The 16656-nt window shown below is 40.7% G+C and overlaps 1 protein-coding gene across 1 annotated transcript in view; it reads right to left on the minus strand.

The window, feature by feature from the left end:
* The window catches only part of S (EGF receptor activation regulator Star), a 29335-nt gene that overhangs the window by 10950 nt on the left and 1729 nt on the right, over positions 1–16656 (minus strand). The window contains exon 2 of the mRNA XM_017142267.3: positions 572–1591. Coding sequence (XP_016997756.2) covers positions 572–1514 — 943 coding nt within the window. The 5' untranslated portion in view covers positions 1515–1591. The remainder of the gene's footprint in view (positions 1–571; positions 1592–16656) is intronic.

Consider the following 16656-nt stretch of genomic DNA (forward strand, 5'->3'; position numbering starts at 1 on the left):
TTTGAAACGCGAAGGAGTAACCGGGGGCAAGCAGCACGTGTCTGGGCTGCCTCATCGATGGCAACGTTTTGGGGCAATGACAACACAGCAAAGCATTTTAAACAGCAGCGACAGCTGCGATATTGCCTGTTGCCAAGCGATTGCTGACAGGAAGCGCCACTGCGCCAACCAACGCAGCAAACACGCCCACGCCAAAAAGATATTGGCAAAAAAAAAAAAGAAGAAAAATGCAGACCTTAAATAAACTTCAGGGGGAAAAAAGAGAAGCGATCTATGACAAAAGATGCGCTGACGGCCAGTTTAGATGACGCGTAAACTAATCTTAAAAGTGTGCCCATTACCGGGAAAGGACAACCTTTTCTAAAACAAAAACAAAACCCAAAAAAAAAGAGGGAATGGATCTTCAGCCAAGGCAAACACAGCCTACATCCGGTGGAAAAAATTGTATTTGGGTTTCGGGCAAAGAACCGAAGCAGAAAAAAAAACTAAAAACAGATGACATATGCCAAAGATATCAAATTTAAATAAGTAAACACTGGACAGGATAGAGGATATATGTCTGTGGACTCACCTGTCGTATCCATGTAAACTATTAATGTGGCGAAAACAGTCGCGAAGGAGAGCAGGCACAGTGCGATGGGCAATAGCTGGCGATAGGGTGAGGGATTCAGTCGAGGATCGAGCTTCTTGGCCTTGCAGGATGCGGATCCTCCAGAGGATCCACCACCTCCTCCTCCTCCTCCCCCCGCACAACCCGCTGCCGTGAGATGATGATGATGGTGGTGATGATGGTGCTGCTGCTGCTGGTGGTGGTGTTGCCTGTGCGGATGCTGGATTTGTTGGGGCGACGTTCTCGCCCGGGATTCCATTCCACTGGATTTCTGGCAACAGTGCAGCTGCTGCTGCAGCGCCTGTGGCAACCGGGTGGGCGTGGAAAGGGGCGAGGAGACTGTGCTAACCGACGGCGAGCTGATCACGCTGCTCAGATCACTCTGGTCACCACCTCCTCCGTCTTGGTGATGATGCCTACTCGTTGTCGTCGTCGATGTGGCGTTTTTGTGGCGCAGCTGCACATGATCCGTCTCATCGGTGCCACAGTCTTTGGTTGGTTGCCGGCTGCCGGTTGTCTCCTTCTCCTTCTGCTGCTGGCCAAAGTTCACCTCATCCACATCCTCGCACTCGATGTCGTCGTCATCGTCCACCGCCGCGTAATTTGTTCGCACCGGCAGGGTTTTCCTGGACTCCGGACTGATGGCGGGTTGTGATGAACTGGGCGCTGTGACTTGCTGCTGGTGGACTCCGCTCAGGGTTCCCGATCCGCCGGCACAGCTCCTGCTCAGCGTGAACTTCTTGGGCGTGGCCTTGGCATGCCGCCTGCTCTGTGCCGCCGCCGATCGCTGCTGCTGCTGGTAATGATTACTACTGCTACTCGGGTTGTTGTTCTCCTCCTGTTCCGCCTGCTGCAGCTGCTCCACCGCCAGCGCTGGATGCGCCGAGAACACTTGCTGCGACATGACCACTTCTATGCTATGTGGGTTCCTTCGATCTCGAATGCCTCCTGGTCACAAGTAGCCTCTCCTACAGCCGCATCCTGGAAGAGAAGAGAGAAGAATCCAATTAGTACCAAAGCGAAAACTAATTTCATAAAGTGCATTGAACTGAAGCATCATCAGCATCCTCGTCCCAGCTTCCTTACAGCCAGCTTCTTCTCCATATGTCTGGCAATCTTTTGTCTGCTCCTTTGCTCCTGCTGCTGTCTGAACTTATTTTCATTTTTATGAATAGGCAAAAATACAGCCCAAAAAAATCGGAATAACCAGGGGAACCCAAACATAAAACCCAGACTCGAACTCGAACTCAAATTCAAACTCAAACTCGAACCCAAAAAAAAAACCAAGAGCAAAAGTCGCTTCAAGACGGAGGCCCGAAGAAATTGAATACAAAACTCCACCACCTGTCAAAAATCGAGCGACTGCCAGACAAAAGAAGCCGGGTGCGAAAGAGACGGCTTCTCAGCCAGACGCTGCGAGTGCGAGCGAGAGCGGTTGATTGCCAAAGAATTTCAACAACAACGCGAGGTATTTTGTGAACCAAATTAAAAAAGACACAGAACGAGAGTAAGCGAGATGGTGGCCAACGGAGCACCGGAGGGGTGAAAATGCATTGCAGCGAGGCATGAGAATTATAAATGGAAAAGCATTGAAGACGACTGACTACCAAGACTCACAGAAAAAAAAAGAAGAAGGCGATCGAGCGAGGAGGGAACGGGCCTCCAAGAAGGCGGAGGGCCACAGTGGAAGTGCCAGCCGTTTTGTGTACTAATGTGAGTACCTACAGCTTGGTGAAAATAATTATTCATTTCAATTCTTTCCGTTTTACAATTAATTTTAAAAACCGAATTTGGAAAATTTTGAATAAGAATCTTAGAAAAGATTGAATAAATATTAGAAAATTATTAGTTTATGCAGGAGACTTCTGGCTTAAATCCTTGCATTGCCCCTTAAATATTCTCTACATACTTTTAACAGAAATGTTACTTTTATTAGTAGTTTCAGTATTTAAATCTGTTCTTTACCCTAAGAATTTTCAAATTATTTTAAACATTTAAAAAATTAAGATCAAAACATCAAATATTTTGAAGATTTTATATATTTCAATAATGTTCCTATTATTTTGACCATTTACGTACTGCTGTAGTGCCGTGTACTTGTGCGCCTGCGCAACAGACGCGCAAGCGAGAGAAGCCATGCTCGTTTTAAACGGGAGCGAGTGAAACGGCAAAATGTGCGAGTGGAATCGAGTTCATCAACTGGCAGTGGAAACAGCAGATGTTTTTCCAATGTTTGGCGGCTGTTGCTGCTCTTGGCTCTTATTCATATTGTACCTCTTCTGCTATGCCCCCACCCAAAACCAAAAAAAAAAGGTATGCACAAATTAACAAGAGATTTGTAATGGACCAAGCAACAGGCCGGGATTGCAGTATGGTTTATTTTTGGCCATAGAAACATTCTTGCAAGATTGCTTTATGAAAAACAAAATCTTTCATCATTATTTAATTGCTATTTTTAATATTACCGATTTTTTACCACTCTTTCAGAATTTAATGTACTATAATACGTAATTTCCTGATAAGATCTCGAAATAATGAAAATCTTATAGATTCTTTCTGAATATTTTAAGGGTATCTGAGTATCTCTCTAGTCTGGATAAACCTTCCATTCATGTAATACCTTCTCTTTAAGTTTTTGCTTTATGAACCATAACGTCTTCTGGTTTCGATGTTGTAGTATTTTTTGCTCTGCCTCGTAAAGCTCCTTTGTGCTAAGGGCAAGGCTGCCATCCATCCAGCAGATTCGGAATACGAATCAGAATCAGATCGCTGACCAGCAGCGGAGTCGTGGTTGCATTGACTTATGTGGATGCCGCCGCGAGGCATTCGCGCATTCATTATCCATTACGCGTGCGCCCAGTTCTTTGAGTCTTTAAGTCGGGATCTTGGGATCCCCATTCTTAACTCGACAACCACTTCCCCTCAATTCCCCCTGGAGAGCGGAATATGTTTTGTATGTTTTGATTTGCTGGAATTTATTGAAACATATCCCAGCGAAGCCGGGTCTTCGAGGTCTGTGATTAAATGGCCTGCTGTTGGATGCTCGCATTTAATGATACTCTTCCCTGCCTTCGTTTCGTTCGTTAAACGTTATAGTTCCTGGAATGTGCTCGGCTTAAATGGGTCCATCTGAAAGATAAGTCAGGCATCTGCAGGTTGCAATTGCAAGTGGGCAGTCGGAGAGCCATTAAATCTCTTAAGGAGCAGTCCATTTAATCGATATGAAGCGTGTTATTAGCCACTAGCGAAAATATATACTACATTTCTTTTGAGCAGAAGCATTTATAAACTTTACTTTTTCCCACAACTATCAGCTTTTTAATCCCATTCTACACACTTTCTGCCAAATGATTTTCATGGTATCGAACAATTAAGATGCATTTTCACAGCTCTAAAAGAAACTTCAAGTTTATGGACGCGTTTAATGGGCTTTTAATTCAGTAATTAGTTGGCTCCGTCTTTGATTTGCAGTGCGTAAATAAATCGCCATGAAATCGAATTGAAACGGGGCGAAAAACTTTGAAAAGGGCCGCAGATACATGGTTATATATCTGGTGGATAGCTAGATATATAGATACTGCAGGCGGTCGGTCTGGCGTGTGATTTACGGCTTGTCGCAGCGCATGAAATCGATCGATTTGAAAGAGCGACGAGAGGAAAAACAAAAAAAAACCAAATAGAAAATCAGAGGGAGCCGACATCATACGGATGTATCTATGCATCTCTATAGCTATATATCTATAGATGTATCTGTATCTCTATCCGTATATCTATCAATAGCTGTGTGCGCGCTTTTGCCGGCATCGCTTTCATTGATGCTGCCCTTTTTTGTGTCTGCTGGCTGTCTGGGAAATTGTTGACTTGGCAACACCATCTATATAGCTGTCTCTATATATTCTGTGACATAGGCACCACCTCCCAGTTGGCGCCATTGGAGAGGTCACCCCGAGACTCAAGTGGTTGGGGAAGGGGGGATTAAAGATTTAGGAGACCAAGGCGATTTAGGCCTTGCAATTTTAGCCATTTCGCGTTGTGCAACATATTTTGCGGCCCCAGTTCCGAGAATCGCCAAGCCAAGCTGAACAAACAACAAAATCCAGGGGGGCAAAAAGGAAGGAAAAGGTGAGCCAAGGTGGGACAAGGTGGCACAATCACAGAGAAAAATTAGAACTAAGTATTGTATTGAATTAATTTTAAAATCTTTTGATTTTTAATAAGTCAAGAGATGGTAAACCTTAGTTATCCATAAAATATCTTAAGACTTTCTTACAAACTTGATTTTCAAAGCTCTAGATTTTTGAAGAACTAGAAAAAACCTATCATCACGTTTAAATATGCAGAGAATTCTATCGGGAAAATCCCCAGATTACAGAAGTGAGCAAGCATTACAGTTAACCGATTTTGTTGATTTTTCTCTCAGTGTAAGAAGCAACAGCAGCAGCAGAGGAAGAACCAGCGAGCGAACATGCCACAATAATGTTTTGCGGTTAATGATCGTGCGATGCGAGGTATACTACGTATACGTATAAATGTAACACAAAGCCAGAAAGAGAGGGCGAACGGCACAAGACATTTTGATAAAACATTTACAAACGCACTCAAGCAGAACTCCATCATCCCAGCCCGGTACAAAAAAAACAACAACAACACTACCAACACAGTTAGAAGGAAGGTATAACCACCAAGCTAAATTCTACAAAAAATAAGGAGAGAACAAAAAGAAGTAAACCCAAGAACAAGAGAAACAAGAAGCGTTGACGATGGGCAGCCAAGTAAGAAAAAGGCAGGCAGCTCGTAGAATTATTCTGCTACGCTTTTAACCATATGGTTTATTTATACAAAAACACCAACAACGGAGGAACAAGATCAAGAAGTGGAAGGCAGGCAGGCCGGCCACTCGCCAACATTGGTAACAACAAAGTGGCAGACAATAAAAATGCAATTCTAAAAAGCCAGCAATAACAACAGCTCGGCGAACGTTGCACATAGGAATTCTTCTTTTTTTACACTTGGCACTGGGAAGAATTGAAGGAACGAGCTGGCCAGGCGATCTGGGGGATTACGAAAGTTTGGTTTGGGATTCCTTTTGAAAATATACAAGTTCTTTAGGAGAAAGGAGATTCAGAATGTGGACTTTTTATTATTGAGTTGCAAATTCTTAATTATAATGTTGAACCACATATTATTTTAAGAAGCTCCCTTAATTTTGGGCAGTGCTCGCTTACCTTTTCCCTTAATTTCCTAAATAGACCCTAAAAATGTACACTCCCACTTGTCTCCTTAAGGACCACCATAAATAACTGCCCCATTCCTGTCAGATAAACTCACAAACGCCTTAAGTGACCACCGACCCTCTGCCTTCAGCAAGGCGGTTCCCTAAAAAGTTGTTGAAATTTTCCAATTGCTGCAATTGTTTCAAGTACTCAAGCCCTTAGCAAGAGATCTTCCCCTTATTTTGTATTCTTCTGATGGCGATGGCTACTTAGAAATGAGCTACCCCGCCACGCTGAGCGCGCTAATGAAAAAATTGCTCTCGCCAGGTAAGGCAAGAAGGTATTTCGGAAATTTATTGGTAGCACACAGAAACGTGAAAAAATACGAGACTGCTGGCCAAATGTGTAGCATATGCTGCAGTCTTGCTATAGTGGGTAAATGAAAACAGGGACTTGGTAACTGGTAAACCTGGGACCTGTGTGGTCGTCGAGGCGGCGTTGACTTATCTTGGCTTGTTTATCGGCCAGCGTCGTCGGCGTCGTCGTTTTAATTGTTTGTGCCCAAGGCGTCGGTTTGTAGGAGTTTGCCAGCCCAAAAAGTTGGCCGGCAGCAGCGGCGGCACCAGCTACAACGGTTATTTCAGCAAGTCGTTCTAGTAAATTAGCACATAAAAATGCGGCTGGAAAGTTGCCAAATAAAAAAGCGGCAGTTGAGGAATCTAGGGTAAGTTGGGAATGGCAAATGGCAAATGGGTTCCATTGCAGCCGCTGCTATTTTATTGCATTCGCCACTGCCTTTGCATGTTTTGGAATTTATTACCAAAAAAGGCAAAGCAGCGGGGGGTTTTTTTGGGAACCGGGCTCCTTGGCAGTTGCTTCGGTTCCCGGACGACAGATGGCGTGTGCCACCGGGACTAAGGACCAAGGACTAAAGAGGTGCCCGCGCTGCAGGACTCCATGCAAAATGCAATTCATCGCATTGCATGCGACAATTGGCGGGGCACTTTGATTTCGCCCCTTTCAGGAGAGATCCATCAGGAACCCAAACCCGAACCCAAAGGAAATGTAAACCCAGGAAGCCAAAAAGCCCAAAAGCGCTTATCTTAATGAGAAGTTGACGTGCCTGCATGCCACAATACCATTTTGGTTGAGGCATGAAAATTGCCCTAATGTGCCGGCAGGCAGATGCCGAACAAGAAAAAATAATATTTGTGCGCCTCAATAAAATTGTGGGAGTTATTTGGCCAATTACACCATAAACTTGGACCATTGATTGTTTACTTTAGTTGCTCTCCCTCCTCGGAAAAGCCATAAATTTCATCTATTGATGATGAGAGTGAGTTTCATTTGTTGACTTCAACTAAAATAATATTTTGCCTTGGCTATGGTTTGTTGATATCCCATGACATTTGTTTAGAGTGGGAATTTTCGATAGAATTTCTATTAAGCTTTTAATTTACGGCGAGCGGAAGTCTGCAGAGTGTCTTACATGCATTACATAACTATTTAAATCTCTGGTTTATTTTTAGTAAAAAGAACACACTTCCCATCTACATATATGGTGATTCAATTTCCTCAATTAACAAAGTTAACTGCAAATTACACTAGCCGCTGGCCAGCTGTACGATAATTATGCAATGTTCATCTCGGCATAATTTCGCAATTAAATTGAAGTCCATAATCTATCCCACATCATCGCAGTCAATTGCCAGCGCGTACTCGCATTTCCAGGGAATCAGAACGTTATATTAATTTGAACCCCGCTCATCCACGAGATGTTTAGATGTTGATGTTTATGCTGACGTGACTGCAGCCAACCAAAGCTCAATGAAGCAGCCAGCAAAGTGAGAAAAGAGAAATGCAGCAAATGCCGAAAGATACAGTGAGTTCCAAAAAATGGAAACATATGAAAAAGAAGAACAGGAATCTGCATTCTTAACCGAAATATTAAAATGTGACATTTTATAAGAATTTTTAGTAGAGCTTGAAAATTATCGATATTTTCGATATTTTCACAATATCGATTCGACATGATTCGATAATATCAATGATTTCTAAGGAAATATTCGATATTTTCAAGCTATAATTTGTAGGACTTTAGGTCTGGATGACTTATACAGAAATTTAGTAGTTTTAAAAAACTTTTTTAAATAAACATTTCTGATTAAGTTTAGAAATATTTTATATAGGTTTTGAGAGTACATTTTCATTTTCCAATCCTCACTGTGCTCAAAAGGCAAAAGGGGCAAGCATCGAGTAGCGTAATGAGCAACACGCACAAAATCCATAGAAATGGAAATGGATCAAGAGCAGTAGTAGATACACCAGATATGTGGAGGGATGGATGTATGGAGGGGCAGCTGATGCAGTTGCAGATGCAGATACACCATCAAGCAGGTCAAGCAGGTACAAATGCAACAAGCGTTCGCTCGGCTGATTAGAAAGAGCGGGCACTATTTGTTGGAAACATAAACAATATTTGATGGCAATGGCTGTTGCTCTGCCTTTTCCGAGTACAATAATGACTACAATGACGATGATGATGATGATGATGCGTCGACGGTGGCGGCTGCTTCTTGTGTGTCTACACATGCATGACGAATGCGAAGAAACCCAGAGAATCCCGAGTAGAAGACCGAAAGACTGGAAGACTGGCATAATAATTCACTTAATCAGGCTTGAGCGGATTTACCGACTCGGCACATTTATCACGGCAAAAGACAGGAAAAAATGCCGAAAAGAAGGCAGCAAAATTGGCCTACAAGTCCTAAGCCCAAACCAGCCGATAATAGACAAATTGCTACTGATAAGCGGCGGCAACAGCAGGAGGAAAAAGGAAAAATCAGAGGAAAAGATGGCTAAGTGGATGCGGGCTAGTTTGGGCAGGTGAAAAATGGAAATTGAGATTATGTTTAAGAGCAAAATCCTCACCCTCATGATTTTTTGTTTTCAACCACCAGGAAAACTACACTTCATCTCAAACACATGTCGCCGCTCTTATTTTCCTTTTTTTTCGGGCAAAACGGAAGAAGTCTTTGGCATGCATGAATGGGCAGCAAAACAAAAAGAAGAGAAAAGAAAGAAAAATAAAATGGAAAAGCAAGAAAACTCAAGTGGAAAATTTTCACTAGGATGCGTGGCTGAGAGATGAGAGAGATCCGAAATGCAGAGTTTTCATGTGCATTTCGGTTTCTGTTTTTGTTTGCAACACGTTCACTGCATGCCATGTTGCCTGACTTCACATTCAAATGGCATGACATTTCACATTTCTGGATGGATTCCGAATTTAAATGGAATTGCTCAAATTGCAGCCTGAGCTTGTCTCAAAAAAAGAAGATAATGCAGGGATTTACCAGGAAATAGTACCCCATAAAATAATGAGCATCTTTTTTAAATGACCATCTGCTGGATTATAAAATAATCTTTTAAAAGAAAAATCCCCCAACTAAACTAATTCAATCCTTTTTTGTAAAAACCTCCCTTAACTTTTTGGGACGCCATTTTCCCTTCCGAATGAAAGTTCCTTCCATCGATTGCATAAATCGCAAAAGCGCCAGGAAACCGAAGCCGGCACACAAATGGTAATAAATGTCAGTCAAAGTGCAGGGATCGGGAAAGAGAAGCGTTCGAAAGAGCAGGGAGCAGCATAAAGAAGTCGCAATCGAGTCAGGTCGTGTCAATAAATCGAAATGTAAACTCAATTTACAAAATTGAAATTGAAACGGGCCGCACGCGGAGGGTTAAACGCAATGCGATTCCGAAAAGGGAGCGGCGCACCTGCGCATCATGTCCTGGTTCTTTGGACTTTGGACTTCAGGACGGGTTCATCCTTTTTGCCATGGCTCGCGAAATCACAACTCTTCGTGGGGAAATCGATTTGAGAATGAGACAAAGGTGATTGGAACAGTGATTCGATTTTTATTTTTCATGGAGATATCGTTTTAACTATATTCTTTAGTTGTGTAAAATGTGTGAAAATAGCATGTTCCTTAGTTATAATTTCTTCAAGTCCAAAAATTAAAACATTGCAAAGTTCTTTTATATAAATGACCTTTTTCCGCGCTTTTTTTTTTAGGTTGACGTGTGCGAAGCATTAAGTAAAGGCAGCAACAACAAAGCGACTATGAAATTCGCATAAAAGTCTGGGAAAAGTAAAACGGTTTACGTGCGGATTACAAAAGAGCTGTGGATGGGCGGACGGAAAGCAAAACTAAAACTAAATAAACCGGGGAAAAATCAAATAAAACAAAACTTTATTTTCGCAACCAGCTTGCAAACTATATATAACGAATCTATATATTTGCATAGTGGGAAATGCTAAGGGGCACGTGCGTGGATTTCTTTCTCAAGGCATTCAACTTTGGTCAAACGATGGAGTAGGTGGGCGTAATTAGTGGAGCTAATGACAGGTGCCTCAGGTGGTGTCTGCCACCGGGTGGCACCTTAATTTGCCAAAAATGATGGATTTGCTTTATCAATTTTTTTGGCTCGTGTGCCGGCATTGCCAGAAGGGGCAGGATAATGGGTTCTTCGATGCGGCTGATGTGGGTCCGAACCTGTGGCGCATTGAACCCAAACGGTGGGGCGTGAAAAGGGAAGGGATGGAATGATAGGGAATCCAGGGAAGAGGCAGTAGAGCGGAGTGTAGCCAAGCGGTGCATGTGCAGCGGCTTGTTGCAGGCGGCAGCAGGAAGCCAACAAATTACGGCCGAGCCACTCATCATCAGGTGGTGCGACACGTCGAGTGATTGAGTGCACAGAACAAAAAAAAAGACTAAAAATTTAAAAAAAAAAAAAAAAAATTCAAATATATTTAGATTAAAAGTTTGCGAAAATTAAAATTTTTTTGATGAAAAAGTTAAAAATTTAAATACAAAATATTAGTAAAAGTTCAATTTCATGTTAGAAGTAATTACCGGTATTTACCGTTAATATAGTTTTAGTTTTTTTTGGGTAAAGAAAAGTCGGGACTTGATCGACCTTATCAGTTCCCGAAATATATTTCCTTAATTTTCATAGAACTTTTTCATATTATTCCCAGTGCATTAACGAGTAGAACAAAACTGAGAGACGAGTTAGCTTCGGTTGACGGTAATTTAGTTCAACTGCCAGCCATGACACATTTTTACGGGCCTTTCTGGAGCGAAACGCAGAAGACCGACCGACTGCCTCATCTCTTTTTTTTTGTGTTCTCCCCTCGTACATAATTGAAATTGAAGTTGAGGCAGCAAAATGGCGACGACGCTTTTAATTGAACTTAAACTGTACTAACGGCACATTTCCCAGCCTAAAACACTTTTCCAACTTACTTTGGGCACATTTAAATGTCGTTTGTGCCCCGTCATTGTCATATTTATATGATTGGAGGCGAGGTCTGTTTGGTTATCTCGGTTGGAACTTGATTTTGGGGGCCCCTCCCCGGCTCTTAAGAAGTTTTTAAAGTTTTACCACCGCAAACCGAGAAGAATGAGGAAGAGAAATGTATAATAACAACCATAACAAAACTGAGAAAACTTTGAAACTGTCTTTGCCAACAGTGGCTGATGCAGAATTTTATCAGGGGCTTTTATAAATCTGCAGGAGGAATTTATCATAAAATTTAGCATGGGAAGACTAGAATTATTTATATAGAACAGGGTATTTTGCTTATTTAACCCCCTCAATCAGTACTGCCTACGCCACTGTTTCCTGAAGACTTCTTCCGACTTTATTTCGTTTGGTATCCGTATCATTTCCTACACAACACACCTTTTTCTCCATCCATCCATCCATCCATCTCTCCAGTCTTTGGTTCTTCTTGGTTATTTTTCCGTTTTCTGTTTTTGTTTTGGCAGTCACAACTTCTTTGGCTTTGCCATTGAATGAAAGACAGAAGAAACAGACTTTTGCTGTGGTCTAGAAAAAAAAACTTGTAACCACAAAAGTTTGTATTTCAAAGCAAACCACATTGTGATTCTTCTACCTCTTACTCTTCTTTTTTCCTCCTTTTCTGCTTCTTGGTTGCTTTATTTGTTGTTGTTGTTTTGGGGACGGCGACACTTGGATATCTCTTTTTTTGGTCGGATTTCTGTATCTGTGCGGTTCATTGTTATAATTATGGGAATTATTATTGTGGTTTTCACTCGGCTTTACCTTTTTTCCGAAAAGGGAACTGAGAACTGGTTTTAAAACGAACCAGAAGAACCAACAATTTTGATGTAATCGATAAGAAAAGTGTCTGGGAATCCTAAAGCTGTACTAATTTTGCCCCGAAATTTGTTGAGACAATTCGAGAAGTCAGAAAGCGATGTTCATCAGTAAATTGCGAATTAATTTTTGGATAACCCATTGAAAATCGTTGTTTATTTAAAGCGGCAGAGATCCCAGCCAGAAATTGTTTACACCATGCGGAGGATGAAGAGCCAAAATAGATGGAAATGGTTTGTGTTATATTCCCCCACAACAGGTAACGCTGATTGATCGGGGCAATGCTAAACACAAATCAGAGCTAATATTCTTTATGGACTTCTTGGAAACAATCTTATCGCGACTAACGAGTTGGGTCAACAAGCCGCCAAGTGCTGCAATGGATTGCAATGTGTATAGATAGGGTTTACGATAGGACCCATACCACAACTCCAGTTCCCACAGTTCATAAAGTTCGCTAAGTGAATCATTAAACAAATTACAAATTAGTATGCCAGTTATAAATAGCGGCAGAATAATACATAAATAAATAAGCCAGATCTAGTACATGGGGGTATGTATGGGTGTTTGAACACATAACAAGGGGGCACCGAAACCGAAGCACCTACAAAGTAGGTAAACATACCGTACATGTCCATCAATGTTGTGTAAATATTGGCGCAGTGAGTTAGTGTAGGTGGCTATGAAAAGCTGCACCACCCACAGGCAGGCAGTCGGGAACTGCGTCTATATAGTTGGGGCCCCTTGGCGATCACCCAGGTTAGTCAGCTGTTTGCACTGGATAACGATATGATGAGTGGGATCCATTTCGGTGAATGGATTTCTCCGCTTAAAAATGACTATTCAGTGTTTTTCTCAGGGGGAATATTTTGAAAAATATTTCATTAGCATGCGTTAGATTTGCAACTTGCTTATTAATCATTTTCCGTTTAAGAAAGTCCAAAGCTACTTTTGATTCTAGAAATTTTCCAATCTAAATTAATGATTCAAAGAAACATTAATCCATAAATCAAAATTTAATTACATTACAAAATTCTCTTCAAAAAGATCTTGAAGAGAAGCACTCTATAATCACCTGACGTCACAGACCACAAAACCGACCGCAAAAAAGGCAAAAAATCATGAACGCATTCGATCTTAGGCTCACAAGACCATTCCCATTCATTATTCCATTCATGAATGTAGCTCGATTTATTCCAAATGCTGCATTAACGTAAGCAAATCAAAACAAATGTCCGAATTCACCTATAAAGTAGATCGATGCGCGAGATGTTTTAATCTTCTATTAACGGAGCAATTTGTAAAAATTTATTGCATTATGGAAATTGTTTAGCGAAAAGTGAATTTCCAATGAAATGGGGCCCAGACAGTCAAGTAAATAAATGCCAAACGGATTTTGCTCAGACATAATGTGTCGCTAGAGAGAAACAGATAGAGAGAGGCCAAATAGATGATGATCTTGGCAATGATATATGGGCTATATGTATCGGACATCTCTCCCTCCATCTGCTTGTTCAAGATTATTAATTGAGAAAATGTGTAGAGCAGCCAGACAAGCAGCAGGCTGTATGTAAATATGTACTTATGTACTTGCCCATCCGATGGACTCGAGCAGATTTCACAACTCAAGAAAAAGAAAATGACTCAACTCAATCCGAGCTGCTGCGCTACATTACCTACTTTCAATATTTTGTGTTGACGCCAGCGAGAAATTTAGCCCACAAATAGCAGCCAATTGACAACAGTAAAACATGGCCAAATATGTACGAAGCCGGCCCATGACGTAAGCGCCCCACGGTAGCTGCATAAATAGGCAAAAACTAGCGAACAAGAAGCGAAAATTTTGCATCGAATCTGGAATTACCTTTGCGAATTGTGTTTTCCAATGACTGATATTTTTTATCAGTATATTTTAGTAGGTACATAGCACATTAAAGGTGATCGATCTTATTTTTTTTTGAGAAAAGTCAATGAAAGATAAAACGCTAAATGATCAAATCATCATTTTGATATCTTGGAATAGATCGGATATTTTAAACAGATTTATTATAAATGCAACGTTACAATGCTTATCAACATGAATTATGAGTGATCGATTTCAATTTGCTCTATACCTTTAAACAAAATTTAAAGCTTTTCAGATTGATTGAATTTCTTGATTGAGATCAATGGTAAAATACCATATCCAGAATATATTGTATTTAATTTAATATTTTATTAATTTAAGGTGTTATATGTAACCTTAAAATAAACCACTTTATAGGGTATCCAAAGCCCAAACACATGCAAAATTTACATCAGCGGGTCTTGATTTATTAGCAACAGACAAGGACGGACACAGAGCCGAGAAATTACAACGTAAGACGATGGCGTATTGGCACCCACATAATAAGTATGTACGCGATAAGGAGAGAGGGGAAATCAAAGAAATACGTAAGCGATTCATTCACAAATCGAAAGCGAATAATGTTTGGTGATATTTGGAGATCGATTTAGATTTATTTGTATTTCTCCTTGTGTAAATGAGTCAATTAAACGGCAAAAGAACGGGCAGAAATCTGTTGACCAAATTTGGACAAAAGGAGTGGCCACATAACGGATATGGGAATGGGCCAAAAGCGAATTTAGTCATCTATTTCTGCATGAATCAATCACAATAGATTCCACAGATGTGTGTATTTATTCACAATGGGGCCTTACTCACACATGTCATTCATTTCGAGTTCCGTTTTTGCCAATTGAGTGAGAGATCAATGCGAAAATACCACCGTACTCCTCACTCCTTGGTGATACGCTACTAGTACAACTTTATTAATAGTTCGCTCTCGCTCCGTCTCTCTACCCCTCTCGCTTGCTCCCAATTGCACGTGTTGGAGCCGCTGCAGCAGAAGGAACAACAACAAAAGCCTCCACGCCGACAAGCGGATTTTGTTGGATTTTATTTTTGGGTCTTGGGTCTTGAGGCTTCGGCTTCTTCGCTTTTTATATTCTTCTTTATGTCTTTCCGATTTTGGAAGGTAGCTCGCCATGTGAAAGGAAATAATTACTTTATTTGTTGTTTCTGTGTGTATTGCGTACAGTCGGGGTCAAAATAATGGAGGAGGCCACTCAATATGTAGAAATTTTTGGTATTATTAACTAAACAAATTTACCAAATATTTAAATATTTAAAAACTTTAGTTCCCATTTTAATTTGAGATCTAGGAGTGAAGAACTTTTGATCTTAAAAAGCTAACTAAGAATTTTTTGTATTTTTTGAAGGAATTTCCATATTTCACTTATATTAAAAAAAAATGGGAAATCTTGCTCATTAAAACGTATTAAAAAAACCCCTATTATTTTAACCGCATTTGTTTTGCCTATTATGAATGTGTGAGCAAGATTGTTGTTATGGCCGTGTTGCTTTTTGGTTGATTTGGTTGCCTCTTTTTTTCTCTGTTGCCAGCTGGGCTGCATTTCAAACAATTTGAAAATTGAAAATTGTTTGCAAGCTTTTATTAGCCAATGTGGTTTCTTCTTCTTATTGGCCGCCTTCCCCGCTTTTTTTTTTCTAAACAATAATTAACCGTAAATGAAAATGGGCAGGAAATGCGAGAGGCCGCCGCTTGTAGGTCAAGAAGCATTAGATGGGCAAAGGTATAGGCCATTATATCCCTAGTTCTATAGTTCTGGCCGCTGTTGCAATATATGCCTTTTGCCTAACGGTTCACTCGATGCCCCTGCCATAATGACGCATAATTGCCCAGACAGAAATCTGAAATCACAGAGATCGCCAATTGAGAAAGTGAGATCAGTGACAAATTACGCGGGCAATTTGAGCGCAGCTTTAAGCGGTCACATCCGTTTTGCAGATACGATCAGTGCAGAACATTAGACAAATTTGCACATTTAATCAAAGACAATTGTTTAATTGCTCAATTACGGCAAATAACTGGAGTACGAGCAAGGAAATGGGAACGGGACAAGTGCAAAATAACTAAAACAGAGGATGAGACACCTACACAAACCATTGTCATACTAAAAGTTGAAACAATTTTAAATAAAGCATAGCTTTTTATAAAGATGGAAATAAAAATATCTGTGAACTATTTTACAATTTTTCTTTAAAAAATCTCTAACAGGTTTTTTAAATTCTTACTCAATTATTTTCAAGTTACAGAAAATTCTACTTGGGGAAGTTCAAGATCCGTCTTTATCCGACTCTCTATTTACGTTCCTAGAGTGGGATGGCAATAGCCATAGAAAGACAGTCGTCAAGTGCGACTCTTGCTGGTGTTTTTGCTGTGGCCCCTGCACTTCCTACTAGGAAATTCTCCAGAATTCAGAATTATGTGCAGCAGCAGCGTTGGCAAGTGTCATTTGAGACCCAAACACAAAGAGACAAACAGCAGCTGCTCCCCAATGGACTTGTGTGTGTGTGTCAGAGAGTGTATTTTATTTGAAATTCAAACTCTTTTTATGGTACCCAGTGATTATAGGGTAGGTGCGGGTATTATAATTAAGAAAACATTGAAGTACAGAGAAAATAAAACATATTCTTCATAGGGTTATAAGTTAAGATTACTATATCATTTTAGTGAGCGATATTTACCATAGTATTTCTACAAATAAGCCACCCTAAAATCTCTTCTTTAATCGGTATCAACT

The sequence above is a fragment of the Drosophila takahashii genome, chromosome 2L (assembly GCF_030179915.1).
Source record: "Drosophila takahashii strain IR98-3 E-12201 chromosome 2L, DtakHiC1v2, whole genome shotgun sequence".
NCBI lineage: Eukaryota > Metazoa > Arthropoda > Insecta > Diptera > Drosophilidae > Drosophila > Drosophila takahashii.